At 32.2% G+C, this 27,942-nt stretch overlaps 1 protein-coding gene across 7 annotated transcripts; it reads left to right on the top strand.

The window, feature by feature from the left end:
* Positions 1 to 1,025: 1,025 nt before the first annotated feature.
* On the top strand, positions 1,026 to 27,879 carry Pdfr (Pigment-dispersing factor receptor). Of its 7 annotated transcripts, none has more exons than XR_011175321.1 (13): positions 1,026 to 2,565; positions 4,591 to 4,698; positions 16,205 to 16,365; positions 16,967 to 17,070; positions 17,876 to 18,020; positions 19,436 to 19,538; positions 20,511 to 20,631; positions 21,116 to 21,194; positions 21,291 to 21,376; positions 21,943 to 22,123; positions 22,835 to 22,949; positions 24,647 to 24,830; positions 26,402 to 27,879. XR_011175321.1 is itself a non-coding variant. In XM_069129366.1 (13 exons), exons 1-13 carry the CDS (start codon positions 2,484 to 2,486, stop codon positions 26,412 to 26,414), a joined length of 1,392 nt encoding a protein of 463 aa, XP_068985467.1. In that variant the 5' UTR covers positions 1,026 to 2,483; the 3' UTR covers positions 26,415 to 27,879. The 7 variants fall into 7 exon arrangements, 3 of the variants coding, with proteins under 3 accessions (XP_068985467.1, XP_068985466.1, XP_068985468.1); XR_011175322.1 differs by having other exon boundaries at positions 26,407 to 27,879; XR_011175323.1 differs by having other exon boundaries at positions 24,647 to 24,826.
* Positions 27,880 to 27,942: the final 63 nt, after the last annotated feature.

The raw sequence follows: 27,942 nt of genomic DNA on the forward strand, positions 1-27,942 counted from the left end.
TTTATATATTTTTCCATATTACGTACATTCTGCCAATTTTTGTAGCTATACATTTTTCATAGATGCATAATCTGTAGATTGCACACGGTATGAAAAAATATGTCAAATATGCAAAGTAGAACACGCGTCATAACGGTGAGTAGGCGGAGCAAATGTGTGCTTTTCATTTTTGTAATCATTTTACATTTCATGATAAGAAAACGAGTTTTCATAAACGTTCGCAGTCTAGTTATAACGTTTCTTCAGTTGGGAAAGAATATTCGATATCTCGCTTTGTCCTCGATTTATTTCAGAAGAGTGTTTTGAATTTTCCTTTAATTTTGTGCAAGAAATTTTTATCTTTATGTCGATTTTTAGGAATTTTGTTAATTAAGTTAGGAAGCATCGAAGTTGTTTTAAATTACCCACAAAAGGGGAAAAGAGCTTTGGAGACTCTGATATTGGTTTTCATTAGTAATGGTCAGCGATAAGTGAGGCAATGTACGATATTAATATCGTGTCTCCAATTTTTATAATTATACGATTGGTCACAAGACCTGAAAGGATTTTTCTTCTTTCCTTGTTAATTTATTTGGATATTTTTTTTAATTCAATAATATTTCCCATCTATTGTCTCTCATTAACAATATTATTCCTTTTTCTTTTCAGGTGAAGACCATCAATGAAGAAACGCTTCATGGATCAGACCAAAGCCCAATTACCGCAGAAAGCTTGCATTCCATGCAATTTTTCATCCATCATCCTTTCATAGAAGTATTTCTTTACGTCCCATTTCTTGAAGTATTTACATCAGGAATCTAAATAAAAATACTCAAGGGAGAACCAGTCTGCACTGCGACATAATTAATATACAAAATCCAAACTAATATAATGATATACCAATATACAACAAATATATAGATATTGTTTCCAAATGGTTTCCAAGGTGTTGGAAGAGGAATCAATGTGGCTAACATAGTGCAACCCCTAACGAACAATCCTCAATTTTGTCAATACATGAAATTTAAAGAGATATATAGAAGCAATGTTTTAAAACCATCACACTGGAACCTCACATAACTTGCTCAGAAGAAAGAAGAGAAGGAACCAATCACGTCAAACATATTCTAACCACTACTAATCTCTTCTATATTCTTTCTATTATTGTCGATATTAAATTCAAAGGAATCTACAGCATCGTTATCTGCAAAAAGCGACTTGATATTCATAAAACTTTGTCAGAACAAAGAAGAGAAGCAACAAACGATGTCAAGCATACTCAAACCACTATTAACTCTTCTTCCTTCTTTCCATTATTGCTGATATATAAAATTTAAAGAGATCTACGGAATCAGTATCCCCATAAAGTGGCTCGAAGCTCACATAGCCTCCTCAGAGCAAAGAAGAGAAGCTTTCATTATCGTCAAACACGCTCAAACCATTACTAACTCCTTCTACGTTCTTTCTGTCATTGCCAATATATAAAATGTAAATCAATATTGAGAAGCATCTGCAGAAAGCCACTCGGATGTGTCATAATCTCCTCAGAACAAAGAGGAGAAGCGATCATTATTGTCAAACACGCTCAAACCATTACTAACTCCTTCTACGTTCTTTCTGTCATTGCCAATATATAAAATGTAAATCAATATTGAGAAGCATCTGCAGAAAGCCACTTGGATGTGTCATAATCTCCTCAGAACAAAGAGGAGAAGCGATCATTATCATCAAACACGCTCAAACCATTACTAACTCCTACGTTCTTTCTGTCATTGCCAATATATATAATGTAAATCAGTATTGAGAAGCATCTGCAGAAAGCCACTTGGATGTGTCATAATCTCCTCAGAACAAAGAAGAGAAGTAATCAACATCGTCAAACACACTACAATCGCCACTGAATTGTTCTCTGTTCGTCCCATTATTGCTGAAATATAACATTTCAAGGAGTCTACAGAATCGATATCTTCAAAAAGACATAACATACTTCTTCAGAACAAAGATCAGTAGCCAGCGTGGTCAAAGATACTCCAAACGCTACCAAACTCTTCCCTATTATCACAGAAGCGATTAGTTATCAAGAGAAAGCGACAAAGCGTTCAGCGACGAGTATAACTGGAGAATAAAAAAGTCCTGGTGCTGGGTAAGCGACGTGGATCCTAGTTACGAAGAGGCAGCTTAAACGTGCAGCGTTCATCGGTTTAGAAGAAATTCCTTTTGCCTTTGTCAGCGTTCCTCTGCACGAGATAAAGGATTCAGCCAGCCAGAATTCGCCCGTGCAAGCGATAGAGAAGACAGGAACAGCGTGGCCGCGGGGATATTCGATTGAATAGCCGAATTCGATTACGTTTCGTGTTGGAGAAAATGGTTTCCGATGACGAGAGATGAAGAAACCCGAGAACAGAGTATATTTGCTGTGTGTCGTATGGGCGTGTTCGTTGAAGTTGTATGGATGAGGAGCATGTAGAGGCAAAAGCAAGTGAAAATGGACAATTAAAGGAAACATGGGCATCGGTAATGCCATTGGCAATAGCACGCAGGAGTTCTGCAGCGACAAGTATAAGGACTTTCAGCCTCCAGATGGAGGTAAGTACTGATAGAATATTATGCTAAGTTACAAGTATAATAAGTGGGAAGAAACGGTACAGAGGTCAAAATATTGAACTGAAGACCTTAATAAAAGAAGTCGTGCATACGAAGTAAAAATTGTAAAATGTAAAACGATACAGTAATTGTAAATTAGAAATATTAATACAAAATTTAAACTGTAGGTTGCACGTAGAAACTTTAGCTCGAAATTGAAACTGTAAAATGGAAGCTTTAGTATATAATTCGGATTACAAACGAGAAACCTTAAGCTGAAATTCAAAGGTGGAATGATGCACGTGAAACAGGAACCGCAAAAGGGGATTATACGATTGTAAATTAGAAATTTTAATACGAAACCCGAACTGTAAATCGCAGGTAGATAGCTTAGTTTGAAAATCAGATAGCAAATTGAAGATTTTAGCATAATATTCAAATTCACGTTTGAAATTTAAATAAAAAACCTTGATATGAAATTCAAAGAAGAAATCATACGCGTATCAACGAAAATTTCAAAAAATAATTACACAGTTGAATAAACGCATCGAAAGCAGGTTAAAAACGGAATTCTATCAATAAAAAAATACCATAAAGAAAGAAATTCCATCTATAGGGAATCAATCGATATACAGAGTGTCTGAGCTACGTAAATGTGATCGTCTAAATATCTGGCTCGCTTGTAATCGCGTAAGAGGATTCTCATGACGAAGATAAATTATTTCAAGAGGCGAGTGAGGTAGACTTGAGAAAAAATTCCTTCCACCATTACATGTGCTCCTTGAAATTGTGTAACTTTGTCTCGAGAATTTTACATTTCAAATCTTCACTCTGGTAAGCTGTCATGGTATTGGTTTTTCCAGAAGCAATTGTGCAACTACAATATTACACTTGCACTTTGCACTTCCATTTCGCACGAACCTTCCGTACACATTGCAGTCCACTTCTTCAGGGTAGACCTGGAACTGACGGTTTCAAATCCCATTATCTCCATGTACACTGATCGATATTTCTCTTGACTGATCAAACTGTTCAACTTCCAAGATCTGACCAGAAGTCGTTTAACTTGATCGATCAATCAAAGTGGACAAAATGAGGCCTGAAACGCTTAGCTTCAGGATGGCGTTAAGGAAGTAGGCTACAGTGTGCAGGTGCGAAGTTCAAATGAAGCAGCTTTGCCCTGAGATGTTTCTCATGTGTAAGCAGTACAATGGGTAATCAAATTATTTAACAAAGTAACGTGTATGTAAAGGATAATACTGCCTACAGTCTTGTCAAATATATATTTCCAATCTACAAACATCACTAATAACTAATTAGTCAATCGAATTAGTCTACTTAACTAAAAACGTTGCAAATATCTCTCTTCTCTTCGCTCTTTTCTTCTTCTTCTTCTCCAATTTCTTCACCCAGTTTACAGACTTATATCTTCCTTCTTCGTTGACTATCTCTTCTCTATTAACTGCCCAATTTCTAGAAACCTACACTCTGCTATCACGTGGTCTGAACTTTAAATTTCCGTATTTGTCCCCACTCTTCTCTCAATATCATCTCAATATCTACAGACTTATCTTCTCCTTCGTCTTTGACTATCTCTTCTCTACTAATTCCAGTAACCTGCACCCTCCTACCATGTGCTCTAAATTCTAAATTTCCGTATCTATCTGCAATTTCTTCTCAGTATCTGTTCCACTTAGAAGTTAACTATTTTAATGTGAAATAACGTAACAGTAATGTAATGTAATGTAACAGTTTGGTCATTCACGCATCAGCTAGATATTAAGGAGACCCAATTTAGCCGAGACACTCTGTATGCTAGGAAATATAGAGACGTATGTTCCCTGGGATATTTCGGTGGCTCGTTCCGCATACGAAAGCTGCAAATGAAATTCAAAGAGCAACCAATCTCGTATATCAGTTAGGTAGTCAGTTTCAAAATTGTATGAAGCAGCGACACGCGGTCCAGTACGAGGAAACACGGTGTGACAGTAATGTGGTTCACGTATCCGTTTCTGTTTCATTTTACAGAGCTGTGGTGTGAACCGGTCTGGGACTCTTTGCTCTGCTGGCCACCGACCAAAGCATCTACGACGACCAAACAGAAATGCCCATTCGAAGATGTATTCGACGCAACCAGTAAGTATATACACGTGTCACCGTTTGATGAATGCACATTTAAATTGCTCGTTACCTGGGCTGGTATACACTGTGTGTATAGATGTAAAGCTGGAACGTAGGTAGAAGGAAAGTGAGTGAAGAGAATATCGAGTAATAATGTAATTAGAATTTATATGTATGGAATTTCCAAATATGTTTTGAAGATAGAAATCAGGTTTGGTGGGAACATGGTGATATGTTGATTGTTAATCAATGAGTATTTTTCTAAGATTTATACACACAGTGGCTACAAATAGTATTTGCACAACATTGTATGTGTTATAATATTCGCATACTAATTAAAAAAGAGTTAAAACTTTTTTCAAAATTAAAATCATTCAGTTTACCATAGAAACAAATTTCTATCTTTTTTTCTATGATGCAACATTATAAAATAAATTTGTTATGCTTTGAAGGATTATAGATAATAATATTTTCCTATATTATAGGAAATTGTTTTTCAAAAGTCAACTTTTTGCATAGTGCCAGTGAAATAAATCCCTATTTTTTTCTATGATGTAGAATTAGAAGTTACATTTCTTGTATTAAGGATTATAGGAAATATTTTCTATATTATTCTTTTAAGGATTTTATATTATTCTTTTAAAATCTTTCATAATATGACAGAGACAAATTTCTGTTCTTTCTTTCTTCTGTTGTAATACAGAATGGAAAGGTACAGTTCCTATACTTTGAAGTATAATATTAAATATAGGACGACTTTAAAATTTGTATTTCCAATAATTGTTACAAACCAGATAAAGTTGGATTTGCAAGATTAATATTCATCTGACAATAAACCGCTGGACTGTTTGAACTGAAAGAGAATTAATTCTACTGTTGTACGTGGAATGTGTCAGTGCTCTTTAAGAGGTTAAGTCGGGTTTTTAAATGAGAGACTGCAGGGAGAAAAATAAAAAAGTATTCTATATGAGCAACCTACTGAAAAGGAACATCAAGAATGGAAGAAAATGCCAGAGGAATAATATAGTGTATTCTTAAATGACGTAAGCTTTGTTTCCAATGAGTCATTAAACGTGAGAAGAAAAATGGGAGATATTCCGCATGAGAAGATCAGTGAGAAAACGAAAGAAAATTTCAGGAGAATAATTTAGACTATTTTTCGTTGCTTAATCCCTGGAAAGACAAATGAAATGCATTTTCCATGAGAAAAGGAGCTTCAGATGTGGACGAAAACTCTAAATGAATAATGCAGATTTATTCTTAATCGCTTAAGCTTCGTTTCCTCTGTAAGGCCTTCAACGTAGGTACAGAAAGTACACCGTGCACAAAAAAGTCGGTACAAAATGCATTCAGAGTTCGAGAAAGAATCAGGAGACTAACCAAGTGCGAGATGCCTTAAGCTTCGTTTCCAACATTTGACTATAAAAGAAAAAGGCGGACTGGTAATGAAGTAGGTAGCTTGGTAAGTTACCGATGCTTATACCGAACTACTACACTGTACAAGAACAGATACGCAAGAATAACAGACTTATACGAGGAATCTAAATCGGAATATACACACATTACGTCACATTAGACAAAATGTAAAAAGCTTCTACAACGTGTAACTTGGGAATGTTACTAACCTATTACTAACGAACATCATAGGCAATTACGATAAACTAACGAATGAAAGAAGAATCAAATATAAATTCCCATTGGAGGATTTGGAAATCAGAAAACTTAATAAAAATAATTAAACGCAGAAAACGTAAGAGATACGTAGAGGATGCAATAGGTGATGATTACGTGGAAGAAGTAAATAAAGAACGAATAAACGTTTCCAATAAATACCAGGTAGACCTGAGAAACTACAGTTAGTATTAATTAATTGAATAATTTAATAGTTTGAATAGTTTTTTAATAAGAAGTTTAATAAGCACCATGTCGATTGAAGTATTTTTAACTTTCAACTAGTTTGTCATTATTTCAGATGTAATTAACGTCGTTGGCCAGGCTTTGAGAAAGTTGAATGCTTTTCGGTGTTATTGACTTTTTAATCCAGCTCGTTGAATTAAAACCTTGAAATTCCACGGTGGCTAAAGGCGCATTTGCATGGCAGAACGTTGGCGGAAGAATGTTGACGAGTTCACATCGGCGATCAGAAATTCCCAAACGTTCGTACTAAATTCTAATCAAAGAAGAACCAAGTTCCTGAGTCAAGTTCATAATCCTTATGGAAAAGCTCCCTAAATAGACGGCGTCCCAAATGTAAAACGAATTTAAAGAGTCTCTCTTAAGTACTTCTAACCTAAATCGTTGTTACTTAACCCATGATTATTCCCCTTTGCTTGCTTTTCTTCGTTTCTTCGTCCTTCTGCAAACTTTAAGAGAAGATAAGTTTAAGTTGGTATTCTGATTTAGACCGCCATTTTTTCTAGGTATACTTTAACTTTATATAAATTTCTAAAAAACGTAAAAAACGCTGACAAATTTAAAATTTAAGGTTATCTCCATTAATCCTATATAAAAATCCTTTACATTCCAAAGAATTTTAGCTTTTTATAAATTTCCATAAAATGTGAATCAATTTGTATATATAATACTTCCCCCCAAAGACATCGACGAAATTTGTAAGGTTAGTTCAATCAGCGGAGAATAGAATTATTGTTAAAGAGAATGGAAAAAGACAGTTAAAGTGGGTTTGTCGGACGGTTAGTGGCAGTAACATGTGACAGCGTTATCGAGTGCAATGAAAATGCGACGAAGTGGGTCGAGTATCGGGAGTTCCCTGGTTCTCATTCGCACTGTCTGCTTGTTATTGTCGCGCCGTGGAAACGGAAATGTATTGCGGAGACCGGGTGGCAAGTTCAAGTAAGCTGCCCGTGTCAGCGAATCCCGGATAGGAATCGATGTCGTCAGCTTACGACACGACTCCGGTTAAAGGAGACCGGCCCTAAATATACATATAATATAATATATGAATAATATTAAACATATAATATTTATTGAACAAAAATATTGTCACAGATTAGATTTTTGTATTAAATTCTCTATAAATGTATAAAACGTATGGTTCCTTGTCAAGTTTCTTCCTAAAATAGACCTTAAGTAGGAAGTTAAACAAATGCAATCCTAACCTTCAAGTCTGAAATATGTTTAGGTACAATTCGTCCACTTCCGTCGTACAAACCGCTTTATAATGAAACTAAATATTTTCTTAGCGACGTAAGATTTCAATTATTGCAAAATTGATACAAAAATCGATTCTAGGATAACTGGAATCGATATAGGGCCAAACAAATGATTTACAAGAGATGTACTAACTGATCTGAGAATTGTAACCAAAACAAAAATTTCGGTTCCTCATGCATGGTTCCATAAAAATTTCTCCTTCTTCGTTTCCCCATTCTTCGAAGTAATAATTCTAGCGTCCGCTAATAATAACGACCGATAGGTTAGGACGATATAATATATTGAATTACGATTGTAATAGGTCGCTCTACACTATATATATAACTCGGTTAGGTTTGCATTGGTTTCCAATCTGGTTTAATCTAAGAATCGTTATGCTGATTCGCAAAGTACTGTCTGTTTAAACACCTGTGTGCGTAGATTAGATTGGGGTTAGATTTCGAAAATCATTTTACTGATTCACGATATATCCTCTAGTTAATGTAGACCGATGTTAAACAGCTGTATCATGCAATCAGATTTAGGTTATGAACCGTTATATCTGTTCAAGGAACATCCCTTGATTAAACAGCTTTCCGATGCAATTAGGTTTGAGTTATATATAGAGCCAAATTACAAATGTACTGAACGTAAATCCTCATATTGATGCGATGAAATGGTAATAGCAATTTCGACCGTGTGGTTGCGTATAGGTTAGGAACACATAGTTTAAGTAACTCTTACATTCGTATTTTACGGGAAAAAGATTTTCCAATCTAGAAATTTTTATCTTCTGCTTTATTCAAGATGGTTTTATTAAACAAACAGTATACTAGAATCATTACGATTTTAGTAATACCAGTTTTTATTCGTATTTTACACAAAAAATAATTTTGCAATTTGGTATTAACAGATTTTGAAATCTTCTACCATTTTTAATATGAAGAAATGTACCCAGAAATGTGCAAATTAACAAAGATAACTACAGACATCGCAATTTGACGCGCCTGAGCACTAGCATCCCGTCTTCCAATGCAATCTCGGCGGCTTTGCTGGTTGCCTACTGTCGGGCGCTTAAAAATTTACATTTAATTTCATTTTACCAAAAAATGAACAGAAATGAATCATGTACTTGTTACATATATAAGACAAAAAATACTCTTTACAAAATGTCCATCCCTAGTGTGGGTCCCATATGTTATACCGAAGAAATGTTTCTGTATATCTTATTTACCGGTTGCATATGCGTATTGAGAAAAGATGTCTACAAATATTTAAATATGTTTGTTTTACGAAGCTATATGCAATTTAAAAATGCTACAATGGAGGATTAAAATTTACGATTCCAAGAATGAAAACCTTCAATCATTAGACTTTCCAAGAAAAAATGCGTCTCGCTCAATTTACCGAAGGCTTCCACCTAAACCCGAGCAAAAAATGTCGTTTAAAATATCCGATGCAGACAATCCGATCTAGGATCGAGTTCTATAAAAATAAATCTCGAAGAAGATAACGGCAGAAGATAAATTTCGCACTGAGACGAATCTGTGAAACAAGAAACGAAGCGAATGATTCCCAGTGATCCAACACCGAACTCTACGTAATACAGCGAGCTGGTATACTTGCAAGTCCCCTGACGGATTTTCGTATTGTAACAACACGAGGAATTTGCATGCAGGTCAGGTTGTATTCAGCGCAGTAGCGAAGTTGAATCGGGTACACCGTAGAGAATAGAAGAACGACAACAACGGGTCACATCTGTCGTTAATCCACGAAAATTTCTTTTCTCTGCGCGTCTTCCTTTTCTCGCTTTCCTGTTTTTTATTTTCTTACTTTTTCTTTTTTTTTTTTTTTTTTTTTTTTGAATGACTACGTCCTCGAACTATATACGCCACGTTTCTGGGATTCGTAAGTGGGTTAAATTGGGATGAAGTGGTCCTTCCAGGATCTGTATCTTTGGAGATGATGAGGATTTTGGGGAATCTATGGTATTTGATTTTTTATAATCTTTTTGTTTCTTTTTTTCCTTCTTCCAACACCTAAATTTTTAGGATCGAAGATGGATTTTGTAAAATATTCTTGTTTGTGATTTTCAGAAAGCTTTAGGTTTGAATGTCCTTTTTATTAATTCTGTGTTATACTTTCAGCTTCTTCTTTCTCTTCTTCTTCCAAAATTTGAGTTTTTGGCTTGGATGTGAATTGTAGAGAATATTCTGCTCCATAGTTTCTACAAAGTTTTGATTTTTTAGTAGGTTTCTTTATTATATTTTTGATCTATATATTTTTAGATCTTTCTTCTTCCTAAATACGAATCTTCGTGGTTGCTTAACTTTGTGAAGTATTCTCGCTTGTCCCTTTTCCACATACTTTTAATTCTATTTCTTAGTTATTCTTAAATTAAGATCATATTTTTCAAATACTTAACAATTTTTCTTGACTTGGACGTGACTTTCTTGAAATATTCTGACACATGTATTTTACAAGTATTTCTGATCTCTCTTTCTTATGTTTTAAATTCTCTTCAGCATCTTCTGCGCATTCACTTGAAACTAAACTTCGTCTTCGTGGACGTGAATTTCTTGGAATATTGTTTTATCTTCTTGAGACGTATTTCACATATTCTATTCTTTATCTTTCACTTTATCTGTACATTCGATCTATCTTTATATTTCAATTTGCGTAAATATTTCCATTTGTAGTGTTGCTAATTCCATTTTCAATTTCCTAAATAATTGTCATCCCAAATTATGATGTATCTTCGTTACAAGCTTACGTCTGCTCTCATGTTGCACGAACATTTCCAATTTCAAATTCTGGTATTTCCATTGCTCATTATATTGCATTTCTCATTACAATCGTGGTTTGCAATCTAAGTTTGGTTTCCCTACTATTCCATAACCCAGTATCAACTTCTAACCTCAATTCACACAATTTGATTTCGTACTTACAACCTAAAATTTCTTAGATACTCCAATCCCAATATTTCAATATTTCTAATCTTAATTTGTAATGCACTCAGATTCAATTTTGAGTTTCTTGAATATCATTAATCCAATTCTCTAATAATTTTTAACCTTATCCTTTCCAGACTTTTCCTAACCTGCATTTACAATATTTCCAATGTTATTTTGAATTTCTACTTTCAGACCCTTAAACACTTTCGATCTTAATTTTCTAATTTCAATCTTTAAACGCCACTAATCTGAATTTGCAGTATATCCAGCTGCAATTTCAGTTCAGTTTTTATTCAGTTTAGTCCAAAGCTTCATAAACAAGATCATTTTCTAATATTCTTTTGATCATTTCTAACCTCATCTTCTCCATATATTTCTAACCTCAATTTACAATCGCGACATTTTCAATTGAAATCGTATTTCCATAATTCATATCAATATTCAAAAATTCCTGTTCAATTAACTCAAAGGAATATAATAACTTAATAATAATTTAATAACAATCGCAAGCAACAGTATGAACTGTTTCCAACAGATTTTCAAATAAGAAAAACTTCTGTTCTCCAAGATCTCACGTAGAAATGCGAACATACAGCCAACGATACGATGGAACGATTTATTTCTACGGAATATCCGCTTTCAGATTCGTTCTTCGATTGGAAAGAAGGGGAGTAGGTATTATCAACGCGGAGAAGAATGCTACTGCTTATTTTCTTCGACGTGTAATTCCTTTTTTTTTTTTGTCGTGGCTTTTTTCTCTCCTTTTCTAGAATCACTTGGAAAAGTGGCTACATTGAATTTCCATGTCCGTTTAAATGCCAGCTGGCTGGTGGGCGGGGCTTTGCCACTTTTCAACTGAAATGAATACCTAGCGAGCAGACGAGAAAGACAAACCATTCTTCGATTCTGGATACTTCTCTGATCATTAGTGAAGCTTTTGAATCTCTTGTTTACACAGTTTCTTTTTTTTTTCTTTCCTTTGATTTTAATGTCGCATCGACAGGATCATTAGCGATAGCTATGCCTCGGTTGTTCTCTATATCTTCTTGCTGTTAGATTCCATAGTATATTTGGGCTTCTTCTAAGTATTTGAGAGTATTTTTAACGCGATTCTGAGACCTCAAAGTTGTACTTGGGCGAAGTCCGTATTTTTGTCCCTGTGCAACTGTGTTTCAAATCTCCTGCACTCATAAAGCAAGTGGTTTTCCGATAGCATCTGGTTCCATTCTTTTATAGATATTCGTGTTTATTGAAGCTCCTAGTTTGAGAAATCTTCTATCACGGGGTTGGCATGTGGTTATGCCTCAAAAATCAATACAGGTATTATGCATCACTACGATATTCTGAAGATAATTATTGCAATATTTAAGATACAGAAAATGCTTGCGAATTTTATCAGTTAGTAAATGATTTTTTTCTTTACCAATCAGAAGAATGCCATTTTTCATAACGTCATATTTGAGTTTTCAAAAGAAATTTATTCTTGGGATTATCGTGGCTTGTTTACAAAATTCAATTTTATTCAGAAACTTAATTTTATTTACACAGAAAATTAATAAAATGCATTGATAATGTTATAAAATTAAATTTTACTTAAATAAAATTTCCTTTTCAATTTATATAAATTTAATATGAATTTTATATGAATTTCATTTTTAGATTCATTTAAATTCAATATAAATTTGATATGAATTTTATTTTTAAATTTATTTAAATATTGTTTTTAAATATTGTTTTTAAATTTACATAAAATTAATGAAATTTTATGAATTAATTTTAATCTCAAATTTAAAAATGAAATTCAACTTCTTATTGTTTAATTGATACCTTGTTGTAGTATCCTCCCATTGTTTTTGATTATTTAATATAAGAAGGTTTTTCTATTAACTTGGAAAATAACCGCTTTTAGTTGAATACAAATCTGCCATGAAAATGATGTAATTTTTGGCGTTTCGAATTTTATAAAATTCTACTTTAATTTTCACCCGATCAATTGATAATAAATTTCAGAATATACAATTTTTATATAAAATTTGATGCTGGTATGCTTGAAATCGTAGAAAACGATACTTCAATTTAATTTGAAACAAAAATAAATTCCACAACGAGAATTTAATTCCTGGAAGGTTTTTCATTATATCTTTATTTGAATAACGAACTACAATTAAATATAGCTTAACTTCCTCTTCTCATTCCTCTTTCTCTTCTATATAATCACATTTTTTTCAGCTCACTCTATCTGTATATGGCCACGATTACGTTAAAAGTTTTAACGTGGTTTAATTTGGAACACATAGTTCCTACTTCAGCGGACAAAATTCACGCGTAATCTTGGCATTAAACAGGCAAAATCAGAGAACGAATGCCTCCATAAATGCTTCCATAAAGACAAGGACGATTAAAAAGGTGAATGCTAGAGGCTCAAAGATCTCACTTCCGATTGCTGATCATTCTTGAAATGCTAGAAAATTTTTTCGAAAATCTTCAAACTCTCTCAGCTCTCTTCAAACATCAGAAATTCTTTCTTTCCGGGAAATTTAGAGAATATTTCTGTTTGAGATATGTATTTTATTTTTCGTTTCAACGATCTGTTAATCTAACAAATTAGGGCGCGCACGGGTTTATTCGGGCAAGCCACGCCTCACAATAGTCACGTATGACAAACAGAGATTATATTAAATTTTTTAATACGTTTATGAATAAAGTTTCCTTTTAAAATTTGTTTCATTTATATTTCCCTAATGAAATCTTTTTTATCTTCTACTATTTTATTTACAAGCTATGGCTTGTCCCAGTTGTTAAAGCCAATCTGTAAATGTTCATTATAAACGGAACATTATACAGGGTGTTTAATCTCATTCCACCCAGTTTATTCAACCCATGTGTATCGTTCGATTTGAGGATCTCCGTGCGTAGGCTGACCTACATTCGTTCGTGTAAGGAGGGTTGCATGCGTACAGGGATCTTTCGGTCAATTTTTAATTGACGATAACTAAAAAACAAAGCCGAAAACGCAATTTTTTTATTCTTGATTTTCATCTTATTTTAGCTTCAAGAATCGCTCCTTACATTTTCCTACATCTGTAGCCGGACACCCTGTATGTTCATTATAAGAACATAACAATTCGTACTTCTTCTTTTATTCTTCAGATGTACTCGAGTTTGTGGGATATTCATGCTTAACTTCGTTTTCATGTATCGTCGCTCTGTTTCTTCTCTTTCTTCTCTTAGCAGACGTTAAAGAAACCGAATAAAACTATATCATGTAATGCCTTCGGTTTCCGATACTTACTAGAATATTAACTATCGTGCGAAATTGCACCGGTTTATCGAGACACGTACTGGAAATAAGCTCCTCCAGCATTCGCGTTCTGGAATTGTGGATCATCCCCCGATTCATGGTGTTGCGAATCCGTTTACTTTCATGTGCGAGACTAGAATAACCCACGACATACATCCCTATTTCAGTCTCTAATATTTCCATGAATTTCAACCAACGTAATCCAAATAGTACTCAAAATCTTCGTATCTTTGTTTTATTTTATTTTTATAAGTTGTTAAATCGGATTGCAAGTGAAATGGGAATTTCTTGGAAAATTTTAGAGACATCAGAATGTTCAAATTATTACTATTGGCGTAGCAAATTCCTTATTTAATTTACATTTGTTGTTTTGATTTTTGGTAAAGTTTTGTTAACTGCAATTTAGAACTGTATGGTTAATTAAAATCATTATGGGAGTTTTGTAAATTATTTCACTGCTCGGTCCTTAGCAATTATTATCATTTTGCAACTTCTACCAATTGTCAGTAATTGTTATAGTTATTACTATAATAATTGTTATTAATAATTGTTAAGGATTAAACAGTGAAATAATTTGTAGAGATCACAATATATTTGTGTATTTTATAATATATTTGGATGTTTAATTATTTAGTATACGAGTACATATTGAAAATAATTATTATTATGTTATTAATTGGTTTATTCTTTTTTTATCATAATAAAATATCTTTCTTTCCTTGCAATCTGTATTTTACGTTTGAATTTTTGGAATTTTTGAGTTCTTGTTTTTCTTTGGACGCCTGACGACGAGCAATTTACTATGCATTGGTGGAAATTGTGTCGGTAGTTCACCAATTTAATTCACATTTACCGACAGCGTTGCATTTGCTAAATATTTCGCAAATTTTATTAGAGACCAAGCAGCCAAACATTCTGTAACATTTGCAAAGTAATTGGAATTGGAAATAATAAAATTTGCAAAATAATTCGCAGATGTTAAACATAAATAAACGTAATTAATTAGACGAGCGGGCAACCCGATTTACATCAATTTCTTTTACGAAACTCAAAGGTAAAATACAATTTGTCAAAAAAGGAAAATGTTTCCTAGCAATAAAACAAGATTTATGAATTGAATTTATTCGGTTTTCTCATAAATTAAAAATTAAACGCATTAAATTGAATTGAATACTTTAATGGTCAATAATTTATATTAATGACAATAAATTGTAATTAATACAATAACGTGCTATTATTAATAATATATTAATATTAATAAATATTAGTTTACAAAATAAGAATAAGAATTATAATTAATTATACGTAAAATATATTGCTTCAAAAATAGCACAAATCCAGTGCCGCTTATAGACGGCGCCCGCGAAATGACCAGTGGGTACGAGCGCCGCTTATAAGCGGCAACCACGCGACGAATTATGGGTTCGGTACCCCATACATCGGGCATGCACCAGTGCCATCTGTAGTCAATAATATATTTTTTCGTTATCGACAGAACATTTTCTGTTGATTTTATTGATATATTGGATTAATCACTTCTTATAAGTTACTCATTGTTGAAACATCAAAACGTTTTAAGCAATATATTTCAAACATCCAAGCGATCGTATACTATTTCGTGCTAAAAAATCTGTTAAATCCATTGACAGTGAAACGATATTTCATATACGGTTCTTACAAGAATTATTGTTATTTAAAACTTAGGTAAACGTATATACAGCAACTACGCACACTGTGCGCATTTCTGGCGCGCATTTCCGTTCAGTGACAGTACTTCGGCGGGCTAGACTGCCGAAGCGAAAGGATTAAATCAATTTCCAAAACTCAACGTTCCCGTTTATCGCGCTAAATAATTCTCAAACTTGTTCAGGATTAGTTAGACAAATGTTGATAGTTAGAGCTTGTTTGATTCCAGCCAAGTGAGACATTTTGGTTAATTACTAATCAAACAGTTTAATTGGCCAAATTAGACAAGATAGTAAATCGATTTGTCTTTCTTAGGTTTTGTATAACGCTACAACACAGTGCAAAACAGTACAACCAACACTGCACCGCAGCACTGATACCATCAGGGAAGCTCGCACTTGTTAAATTGAGTGTGCTGTTTGTTTAGAATCGGTGGAGAAGAAGTGCGGTTACAATGGTCGATGGGAGGGTCAGAATGGGACGAATAACGAGGAATACTCGCACGGCTGGGCAAACTACACAACTTGTTTGACACCAGAAATGCTCCGGCTGCATGGAAAAGTTTACACCAACACCGTCGAGGGTAACGTGAGTGTCTTAAAAGCTGGATTATTATCAGCTGAAATTCGAATTAAATGGATTAAATAAGAATCTGAATTGTATCCATTTAGATGGTAAAGCCAAATATTAATGTTCAAAGATGAACATTAATGAAATACATTAGGGGCGTTCAAACACAAATTATTTTAGATATAATCAAATTATCTAAAAGCAAATAATTTTAAATATAGTCAGATACATGAGCAGCGTTGGAACACAATTTTTTTTTAAATGAATTTCAAATAATATGTTTCTAACATTAAAAAATTATTTTCCTCTATTTTTTTTATTTATTGTAAATGAAAATTAAAAAATTGAATTGACGTGATAATCTACAGATAAAAGATTGATATATTTTTTTATTTCGTTGTATTGCAAAAATAAAACTGTCATTGATCACAGTATAAATATCCAGGAGCTTTCTGTTAGATAAGATTAAAAAGAATCAAATGATGGAAAAGAGTCGTGTAGCTATTGGATAATAAAACGAGTGGAAAAACGTAAAAACTGGAGACGCGTAATAATTTGTGTAAAATAGCTAATGAGAATTAACTTTTTTTATCGGTTGTACCTTTTCTTTGTTTTTCAGATGAAGCTGGACATAGCTGAAAAGACTCGAACGTTGGAATTCGTTGGTTTAAGCATCTCTCTAGTAGCTTTGCTTGCTTCGCTTGCCATATTCTGTCGTTTTAGGTAAATTGTTCATCATATTAAAATTTGTCTAGCTAAAAGGTAATATTATTAAGTAATATTTCAATCGCTATTTTATTATAAACCTATAGTGAAATTGAAATACGTATTTTGGAGATTTGAAAGAAATCGATTGAAAGCCAATGTAAATAAACGTAATATACTTCTAAAATGTGGAAATTAGGCAAAGTTTTCTATGAATAAAAGAATAAAAAAAATATTTTTTTTACCGTAAATACGAGCTAATATTCTGCCATTTAAAAGGTAATTTTATCGTCAAAGTATAATAAAATTAAAATAGATATTTATTTTGAAAATTTAAAAAAATCAATTGGAGCTCAATACAAATAACAAGAATAGAAGAATAGAATAAACCTCAAGAATAGAAGAAACCTCAAAGACCAACTATGGGTTTGGTCATTACCACCTAATGACCAAATCCGCAATCACTTAGTTGCCAAACCCAATAGTATATCTTCTTATTCTAATTATAGCTGATACTAAGCTATTTCTGTTTTCCATTTATCTTAATGCCAAATATCAAGATAGCACAATTATATAAATAATAATTAATCTCAGCAGAAAGATGGGAAATACAGCTGTTGGAGGGAATTAGGTTAAGTCCTTGCCAGAGCTTTATGATTAATGTAATGAAACCTTGATAGTGTCACACGGTTTCCGAGATACTGAAAAGCCATTTATTTACAAACAAAACACAAAGATTCCAGCACCTTTCTTGTTAACAATGCCACATAAAAATGGAAATAAATTACGTAGAACTGAGATGATAATATTCATGCCAATCTAGGTCCCTGAGAAACACAAGGACCAGGATACACAAGAATCTGTTCGTCGCCATGGTTGTTCAGGTCTTGATTAGATTAACACTGTACATAGACATTGAGGTCCTCAGGAGGAAGACTTATGGTATTCAACATGGCATTGGAAACACCGTAAGTGCTTGTAGTTGACTAACAAATAGTTGCTTCCAAACTGTACTTGTCAACGTATTGATTAATTAATATACCATGAGATATAAGAGATTATATATCCCTTACATTTGATATATATTTGACTATAGAATTGTCATTGTTTTCCACCTATACTGATACACAATTAGTCATAAACGTCTACATTCATCGTCTAAAATTTGGAATAAATCCTTAAATTTGAAAAATATTATTATTATTATATTACATATAAATTTGAATTGCAACAAGAACATTATCTTCAGCAATTTCTTTGGTATAAAATTAATTGAACATTTTCTGAAACATATATGCATTTAAAGAACGGCAACAATCTATTATGCTTTTTTTAAGAAGTAAGAAGACACAAAAATGTACATATTTACATATACTTGTTGTACTTGCATGAAGTTATAAAAGTGTAGATTTAATATTATGTTAGTAAACTTGTAGCTTTTCTGTAGACATTAATAATGATCTACAATCTTCGCAGAATTGGAGGTTTTATAATTTCTAAAGTAATTCCATCTCAAAATATACTGAGCAAATTCAAAAATATTTCATATTGGTAGATAACTGTAAATAATTGTATGACAAAAGTGTGTGTAGAACTTTGTGAGCGATTATATATTAAGAAACTTTATATGAACGAGGTACATTTTTCTTCTATAAACACACGTCCAATCTGTCTCCATTTTCCAGTAATAAAGCTCTAAAGATATAACGCTTGGGCGCCTGACAGCGAGCAACCCGCTGTGCATGCAGCAGCTGGCATGCCGTGTTACTCGTTGTCAGGAGCTCAACTATTGTACTTTTAAAGCTTCAGTATTAAGAAACAAAGTAAAATCAAGAACGTTTATTAATAAAAAACGTTCCTTTTTCTATATAATTATATATATATCAATAATCTGAGGTTGTACATCTATTCTTTCATCAGAAATATAATTATCTGAAATAGTAATATTTATTAAACATTATGTAATTATTATTAGATAATTTAAGTGAAAGACAATTTATCAATAGTAGTAGAAGAGTTAATCTATAGTTGTAAGATATTTTATATATTGGTTCAAGTTATTAATCAGACAGAAATTTCTATGATTAATAAAATTGAGATTTAATAAAGACAAATCAGTTTCAGATAAATTAACTTTAATTTTTCCAAATAAGAATACAATATAATTTATTTCCAACAGAAATGAAACATTAAAAAGAAAGAAATTATCATATTAGTATCTTAATTAGTAATATCCTAATTAATTATTATGTAGCAATAATTGTTATTTCCAAGAAATTAAAGAAATTGAAAGAGATCCAAGTGACAAGTTAAATTTATAATTAACAGACGTCAAAGACAGTCTAGTGTTAAAATCTACTTTCGAAACTCCTTTTTCTTAAAGCCTGTGCTCTGTGAGGCCAGCTACGCCCTTTTGGAGTACACCAAAACCGCTATGTTCATGTGGATGTTCATAGAGGGACTGTTCTTGCATAATATGGTCACTGGTAAGTGAACCGACGTTTATTCTTCAAAATTTCCTTTACATTATCAACACAGAAACCGAAGAACAAATATTTCACCAAGCTTTCGTGGCTCTAAGACGATTCAGTTCTAATTAAAAAATTGTTTGCTCTCAAGTTCTTGTTCCTAATAGGAAATTCATATCTTTCCTTTCCAATTATTCTTCTATTTTTAGCTTGATCACGTTGGTTCAGTAAAAACTTATTCCACTTGTTTGCTATTAAATTTGGAATCTTACCAATTTTAACAACTTGAATTTAAGATTGAAAACTTTTTGTGAAATAAAATATCTTCATTCAAACTAAAGATTTTCTATATTTTAGGGAAAATGTTTGTAATACTGATAACAAATTTGGAGTTCGTTTAGGAGTGTAAAAACAGCATAGCATCTTGTATGTACAAGATGTTCTAGTCTTTTTCTAGCTAAACTTTATAAGGACTTTCTATAGACATAAATAAGAAATGAAATTTACATAATTATTGGTCGTATGAAACTTTATTAGAAAGTTACAATGAAAAGAGAAAATACCAATGATTATTATCTTATATTCAGTCTCCTGCTAATTCTGTAATTCAAAATTAATACCATAGATGCCAATAGCAATCTCCTTTAAGTTACTAAATTTTTTATTAAAAAATACTCTAAGGTTTCTTCTTAAATTTCTAAGTAGGTTTTATGAAATATTAAAGTAGTGATTTTAACTAGTGTATTTATCTTGCAAGATAAATATTAAATAATTGTAAGTAATTTTAAATATTAAGTATTTTGGGATAAGTGGAGTTGATAAAACACTTTGTATATCTACTAAGACATCTGAAACAATTTCCAAGTAACTGACCTAGTTACCTAATCCCAATAAATTTTCCATGTTACAAAGTCCTGCTATGTTATAGGAATCAAAAGTTTAAGTGAAATACTATCAAATAATCACACCGTCTTTTATTTACTGTTCCAGTAACGGTGTTCCAAGAAAACTCATACTACAGGATGTATCGGTTCATCGGATGGGGATGTCCCGTCATAATGACGCTAGTGTGGGCCATCATCACCGCCTTCTATTACCATCCAAAGTCGAAGTAAGTCGGAGATTGCCACGTCTATAGGAAATGAAGCTATAGCTACATGAAATTCAGCTATGGGTGATTAAGATTGTAAAACTCATCCTCTAAGTGCATCTACCTAAAGTTTCCCTTCATTTAGTTAGACACCATGACAGATTTATTGAATACCACTTTCAGATGAGATTGCATCCATTATGGAATGGTGTAGAAATCTATTCAATCTTCAACTAAATCTTAAATTTTCTCAGCTGTAGAGAAAATTGTCCATGTAAACTTTTTCATATTTTTACAAAGAAGATAGTAATTAAATACACTTGCTTTAAATAGTTGATAAATTGTTTAAACAAGAGCCAATTTTTCTATATGTAAAATATATAATGAAAATATATTATGTAAATTAGTATAATATAATGTTGTATTTAATACTTGGATCTCCAATTCATCATCAGTTCTTGGTAGAAGTTTGTCAAATAAGAATTGTTTATGGTGCTTGTATCAGATTTACCAGATGCTGGTCTGGATACAATCTGTCTTCCTACTTTTGGATCCTAGAGGGACCTAGATTTGCAGTGATATTGGTGAGTAATATCAATTTGGAAAGATACATTTTAATTTGCAACAATGGCTAGATACAGGAAACTATAGAAATCTTTGTATTGATTTTGTTCCTTCAGCTCAATTTTCTGTTTCTGCTGAACATCGTCAGAGTGCTTGTGGTGAAACTTCGACAGAGTCACACCAGCGAAATCGAACAAGTCTTGTAAGTAACTCATACGACAGTAACTTTTTCTAAAAACGAAGTAAGTGTCACAAGCAGAAGATAAAGTAGCTAAGATACAACGAGTTGTCCAATCTTATCAAGCAAAAAAGAACAAGGATATTTAATTAGACTTCACGAAGGCTGGGTCAACGTGTTTACACTATACTCACAACTTTTTAATTAAAAGTAGGAAAATAGTGGGTAAAGAAAATAATTGAATTTAGATAATTAAATATAGGGGAGGGAAAACATTATATAGCAATATAATGTAATATTACATCCAATGTTGTAATATTAAATTAAATTATTTAAATTAAATATGAAAATGTTAATATTTATACATATAATACGTATTAATAATACATATAATTATTAATTAATTATTATTAAATATAATGTAATATCGAGGAATCGTGTAATGCTAAAATATACAAATAACAATTAACGTATTACTTCGATATTTTATGAATAATGGTAAAATAATACAAATTCTGATCTCCGAAAAAATATATTTTGCTGAATTACAAAAATAATTCTAACATCCTTTGCTAATTTCTTTCTTACAGGAAAGCTGTGAGGGCAGCTGTGGTGCTTCTGCCTTTACTAGGCATCACCAACGTGCTCTTCATGATCGAGGTACCCCTGCACAACGTGAAGAAATTCGCCTTGTGGTCTTACTCTACGCATTTCCTTCAATCCTTTCAAGGTCTCTTCATCGCAACACTGTACTGCTTCTTAAACGGCGAGGTGAGACAATTGAACTTAAAAATGAACAAATTTCTCTATTTCAGTCTTCTTTTGTTTCAAATGGAATATAGTATATTATACATATAGTATAATATAATCAGTAGATTAAAACCCTAAAGTGATTAAATTATGGGAAGAAACAAGGAAGAAGACAGGACATTCTTGGGAGTACCAAAACTAAGCTCCAAGACTAAAACTAATAAATTGTTATTAATGATTTTTTCTGATAAGTTACTATATACTTTATGTTTTAATCTTATACTAAATTTAATATACAAAATTGATCAACCACCTTCCAATGTTCCAAAATTGAATCACAACTAATATCAAATATCCAATTTTTAATCTATTAACATTAAATATAGTAATTTACATCAAAAACGAATCAAAAACTTCCTAATATTCCAAAAGTAAATTACGACAAACCGGAGACTATAGTTCATCTTCGAACAATTCATACAAAAACACGGCGTTTCGAATTCGCAGAGCGCTAATATATCCAAAGCTCGATTTAGGCTGAGAAATAAATTACTCTAAGGTGAGGGAGGCACAGTAGCGCGTAAACGTTAGTCTGGATTTATCAAGCGTGGAATTTAGGTTGTAATCACATTCCACCCTACTCTTAATTAAATTATTCAAATATGCATTGCAGTAAGTGAATGGTCGGTTTAGTGATACGATTAAGGGTCAATTATTGTCTGGTACACACAGGTGAGGCTCGCTCTGGACAAAACTATTTCTGTCTACCTTTCTCTAAGAGGAACTGACTTACAAGCAAGAAGACAGTCGACATTCAGTGGTTGTCAACCCCAAAGAATCGCGTCGGGTGAGTGAATTAATGAATTTATTAAATATTTATGAATTGTAAATCATCTGAGTTTCTCTTATAAATTCCTGGCTTTCATGAGATTTAAGTAGAAATGCTTTTGAAAATTCTTGGTCAACTTACAATTCTCCTAAGTTTGATTAATCCCACTTACAAAAATATAATCCAATGAATTACAATTTTCCTAGCATTGCATATAATTCTTTATAAAATAAATTAAACTAAAGACGTGTAATTAGAAATGATGATTTATTATTTGATACAAGGTAAGCCGGATAATACCAGGATATATTTTCCATTTATCAGAGTATGTTAATATTTACAATTCTATGCTAATAAACAAACATCTGTTTGACAGGAGAATAATCTATTAAAATATTAGAAGAAATATCAAGATACTAGTTTGAAGGGACATTCTACGTATAACACTCTGATAAAATAAAATTGAAATGAGCTTTCTCACATGATTTACGATATTCCAAAATGATCGAATATTTGTTCTCATTATTCCATACATTCATGCATTTAATTGATAAATTAATTAACAAATTATATTACGATCTTATTAACTTAAAAATATCTATTTATTAACATGTAGCAAGGAGGGAATAAATTATTAATTAATTAAATACAGGGGAATCTGACGATTGGAGAATTCTTGAAAAATTTTTGACAAAGCAGTGTTTATCGTAAACAAATATAAAGCAAATCCAACGAACCGTGTTTTGGATCGTTCGTTTGTATGGGCCAAATTTACCCTTTGTTCAAACCGTGTTTGACAATTCATCGGCAAATTGCAACTGCAATTATCCAAACTGTGCAAATTGTAATCGACGATAATGTTCCGTGATTCACTTTGACTTAATTATTATCGTTACTTATACTTTGACTTAATTATTATAATTCGGTGAATTATTTAAATAAAATATTTGCCTTTGAATTAATTAATATATTTACTATTGAATTTCAAGCATAAGAAACTGTCGAAATGAAATATTTGTATTTGGATTAATTACTATTTATAATAATATTTATATTATATTTATAATAATTAATATTTGGATTAATAATTTAAATACTATCGTATAGCGAGAGTGTGGGTATTATAGAAATAAGATATTTGGCAAACAAAATTAAATTAAATTGTTCAGGTGAAATTATTTGATAAGCGATTTCTCAAATTATATTATCACGTCACATTTGGTTACATTTCATTTGAAACATTTGTTAACATATAGGTACACATATTGATATTTCGTTTGTAAATTAGCAAAAGTCTAATATTTGAGAAATACACACATAAACACAAAATATCATTTGCTAAATACTAAATACAATAAAAAATTATTGGCAATTAAATAATTCATTAATTCACCATTTAACAACTAAAGTACGAAATAATTCGGAGAAAAATCACTTGTTTTTTTTTTTTAAATAAACTGACACACAATTATTTCAATAATATGTGATCTCCCTTTTACTAATATCATTTCCTAACAGTCATCGTTTAGTAATTTAATTACTGAGTTCCTATATTATAATTATTCTCATCTATTATGAACGAGAAAATTAGCCAAAAGTTTTACAAGGCAGAGATAGCAGAAAATTTCTTCACCTCAAGAAATCTTATTCATTGAGGGGCAGAAGATCGAAGAACGAAAAGAAAGTGATGGAATAATGATTGTTAATACGTGCAGTGATCGAGATGGAGGAAGAGGAGATGAGACCCAGCGGATGGATAAGACTGTGCTGTCGAGGTGGAAATACTCCACCACCGGACCGACCTGCCGAGTGAGTAATGATCGAGGAAACTTCGCCAATCCGCACTTAGATCATTACCAACATCGAAGGTTGATCCTCCTCGCAACATCGTACCAGTAGGTAAAAACACGCAGACACGGAAGCATATACTGTTGCATCTTCTCTTCTATGTCACCACTTACATCATCCTAATTAAAGGAAGCTCTATTAGGTTTCTTCTTCAAGCTGCTGATGAACTTACACCATTATATACACTTCCTTTGGATGTATTCAATTTTATCTCTTCAATTGTTTCTTCTGGAATTCTTTTAAATATTATCAATGAAGTAATTAACCTTGTTGTTTTCTTTGGGTTGTTTTTTTGGTTGGTTTCATTTCTTCTATCCAATCGAATTACCACTGGATCTCGATGGAACTTTTTGTCCTTGAGTCGAATTTTTGTTATTTACGAAGATTAATGGGTCTGTAAACTTGAGATATCTTCTTGGCTCTTCCTAACTCTCCCTCGATGATACTTAGTTCTTTTAGAATTTTTTAAGTTCCACTGGTCATTCCTGGACTCTTTAAAGCTTTTAAGGCTACTTTTTACACTATTGCACTTTTCGTAAAGTTCTTTAAAGTTTCATTTTCTTACTTCTATCTCCCCCTGGCTCTCCTTCGGGCACCATGGTTCTTTTAAGGCTTTCTTTTAACTGTATTTGGTTCTCTTGAGTTCTCTTGAGTTCTCTCGAGTTTTCCTCCAATTTGCATCGCTTTATAATATCCATGAATTTTTGTAGAATTTCTTAGTTTTGGTTCTTCTTCGCTCTCCCCGGCTCTTCCCAGCACTTCCCGACTCTCCCCAGCTCTCTTCGGTTCTCATTCGTTTTCCCCGGTTCTTTTGAGATTTTGAAAGTTCTACTGGGATTTTTCAAGTGTTTTGAAACTCTTCTTATGCTTAGATTTCTTTGCATTCTCCTTAAATTTTCGGGAGAATCTTTTGGTTTTAGCTCTTCCTGGCTCTTCCTCATTTCTCTCACTTCTTTTGAATTGCTTTATGCTCTGTCGTGTTTCGTAAAACTTCTTCAAACTGCTAAAATTTGGAGTTTTCTATTAATTTCAATATTTGCTGTTGCCATAATACATTAGTGTTTGGAAATATATTAGACTCTATCAATCAGAAACTACTCTGTCTCTTAAACACTCCTCTCACAATTTAGTTCTTCGCGTGCATATAGTTAGCATAATTGTTCGCTCTTTGTGTAAATAATTTGCATGACGTGTAGCTCATAATTGCTTTGAAATTCTCAGTTTGTACAAACCAGTCCGTTTCTCAATCTCACTTGCTTTTACATTTAACTACAATAGCTTTTTATTGTTGTAAAAGAACCTCTAGATTAATTAACGAACACATTGTCTCATTTAGTAAATAAAGTTAAAAGATAGAAACTGTGTCAACGATATTACAAGCAGTCGATTCTTCTCTTTCAATTTGTTTCATCCATATAACTTCAATGTCTTCAATTGTTTTTCTATTCTTTGTGCAAATGTTTCTTCCAAAATGTTTGTGTAGGTGTATTTCTGTTAAATTCCCAAAAACCAATATAACAATGAAAACTCTATGTTCCAATTAGTGTTCCATGTTCAGAAAAAAGTATTGTTGTAGATGACCCGAATAATTTGGTGGAAACAATACTAGTTTGCGATTTCAGAACAGCTGTCTGACCATGGAGCCTCTCTGGACTCCTGAACCTTGGACAAAAGCTTCAAAGTTCCATTCAGACCATGAAGATGAGCTGTGAGCTTCTGTGGATCATGAAAAATGGACAACCTGATATTAATCTAATGACTCAATCGTTCAACTTTCAATTAGAAATTTGATTAGAGTAATGGATGAAGATGATGAGCACAGCGTAAAACTTGATCTGATTAACATTCTGAATGTTTCAATAAACTTCTTTACTCGAGCAGCATGGCCATCAAATTTTGTAATTTCTAGAGACATTGTAAGATATCTATGAAATGTTAATTAATAATTTACTGATGTCTGATTGAGTGGATATTGAGGAAGAATGATGGATGGAAATCTGGAATTTGAAGATTTTTTGTTGAAAAATTGGAAAGTGAATTGTATGTGACATAAGTCATAGTGAATGGCATGAGGAAATTGTTAAAGATGATTATTAAGAATTAGTGAATCGTGTGAATATACACTTCTCTTCATTTTCTTCTTAATGAGAATTATTTCAAGCGACATATCATAGAGAATTGAAATGGTACCTCTACAAAAATTACTAATAATTAATCAAATTCAGGAAGTTAATTTTGTTAAATAAAAATGAGTTGTATATATTAAGAACAGAATTTACGAGAGACACATTCAAGTGAGATTTATTTTTTTATATCTTCATTTGGAAGAAAAACGACAGAAGAGAGACGTTTATAGATGTAATTGACGTACGTGTATTGCTGTTTCTATTTTTTAAAATATAATCGTGGCTGATAATGCATCAATTGCGTCCTATGCTATTTATCTAATACATTAGAGAATGCACCATGTGCATCTTGGGAAAAAATTAATTCCAATCAGAATGTAAAAGATATTTGACAAAATAAGAATTTCAAATTAAACAATCCAAAATGTCAAATAAATTAAGAGAACATTCTGTAATCTATGCTTATAAAAAATCGTTATAATAAAAATATCATTTTTTCTGGAGTTAACCCAGACAAAAAGAAAATAAAATAAAACTGGGAAACCAGAAGGTTTTCAAATATCCTATTGTAAATATTTATTTTATGGGTGAACTGAAGCTTTGATAATTAATTTTTGATCAAAAGATTTTCATTGAATAGCTGTAACACTCTCTTCATGAATTATAGACTGACTACTGCGACAGAACGTACTGTGTAATATTTTTAAGCTTTTGTCAAACGGCCCAGGGTATTTAATTTGTAAGGCTGGCTAATTAGCGAGCGCATCATCGCTTGTATGACTTTGTAGCTGTGCGTTTTTTTAAAATGTAAATAAATTATCGTGACATGTACCCTGTTTGATGAAGTTTTTGCAGAATTGTGACTTTAATTTTTACACTTTCTATAAGCATAATTTTAATCACAATTTTTATACTTTTTATATAATTCTAAATTATAATTCTTTATAACATTTAGAAAATAGTATACATTTCCATCGCCTACCCATTAAACAATTGTTACCTAAAAATTTTATGGAATTTTAAATTAAATTAGGAAA

Source organism: Bombus flavifrons, chromosome 16 (genome assembly GCF_040668555.2).
Source record: "Bombus flavifrons isolate JBK064 chromosome 16, iyBomFlav1_principal, whole genome shotgun sequence".
Lineage (NCBI taxonomy): Eukaryota > Metazoa > Arthropoda > Insecta > Hymenoptera > Apidae > Bombus > Bombus flavifrons.

Bases quoted from the DNA above. Each gene is read 5' to 3' on its own strand.
- Pdfr (XM_069129365.1), top strand. From the start codon at position 2,484: ATGGGCATCGGTAATGCCATTGGCAATAGCACGCAGGAGTTCTGCAGC. The intron at 17,071-17,875 runs GTAAATTGTTCA...ATGCCAATCTAG, and splicing joins GCCATATTCTGTCGTTTTAG to GTCCCTGAGAAACACAAGGA. The intron at 21,377-21,942 runs GTAAGTAACTCA...TCTTTCTTACAG, and splicing joins AGCGAAATCGAACAAGTCTT to GAAAGCTGTGAGGGCAGCTG.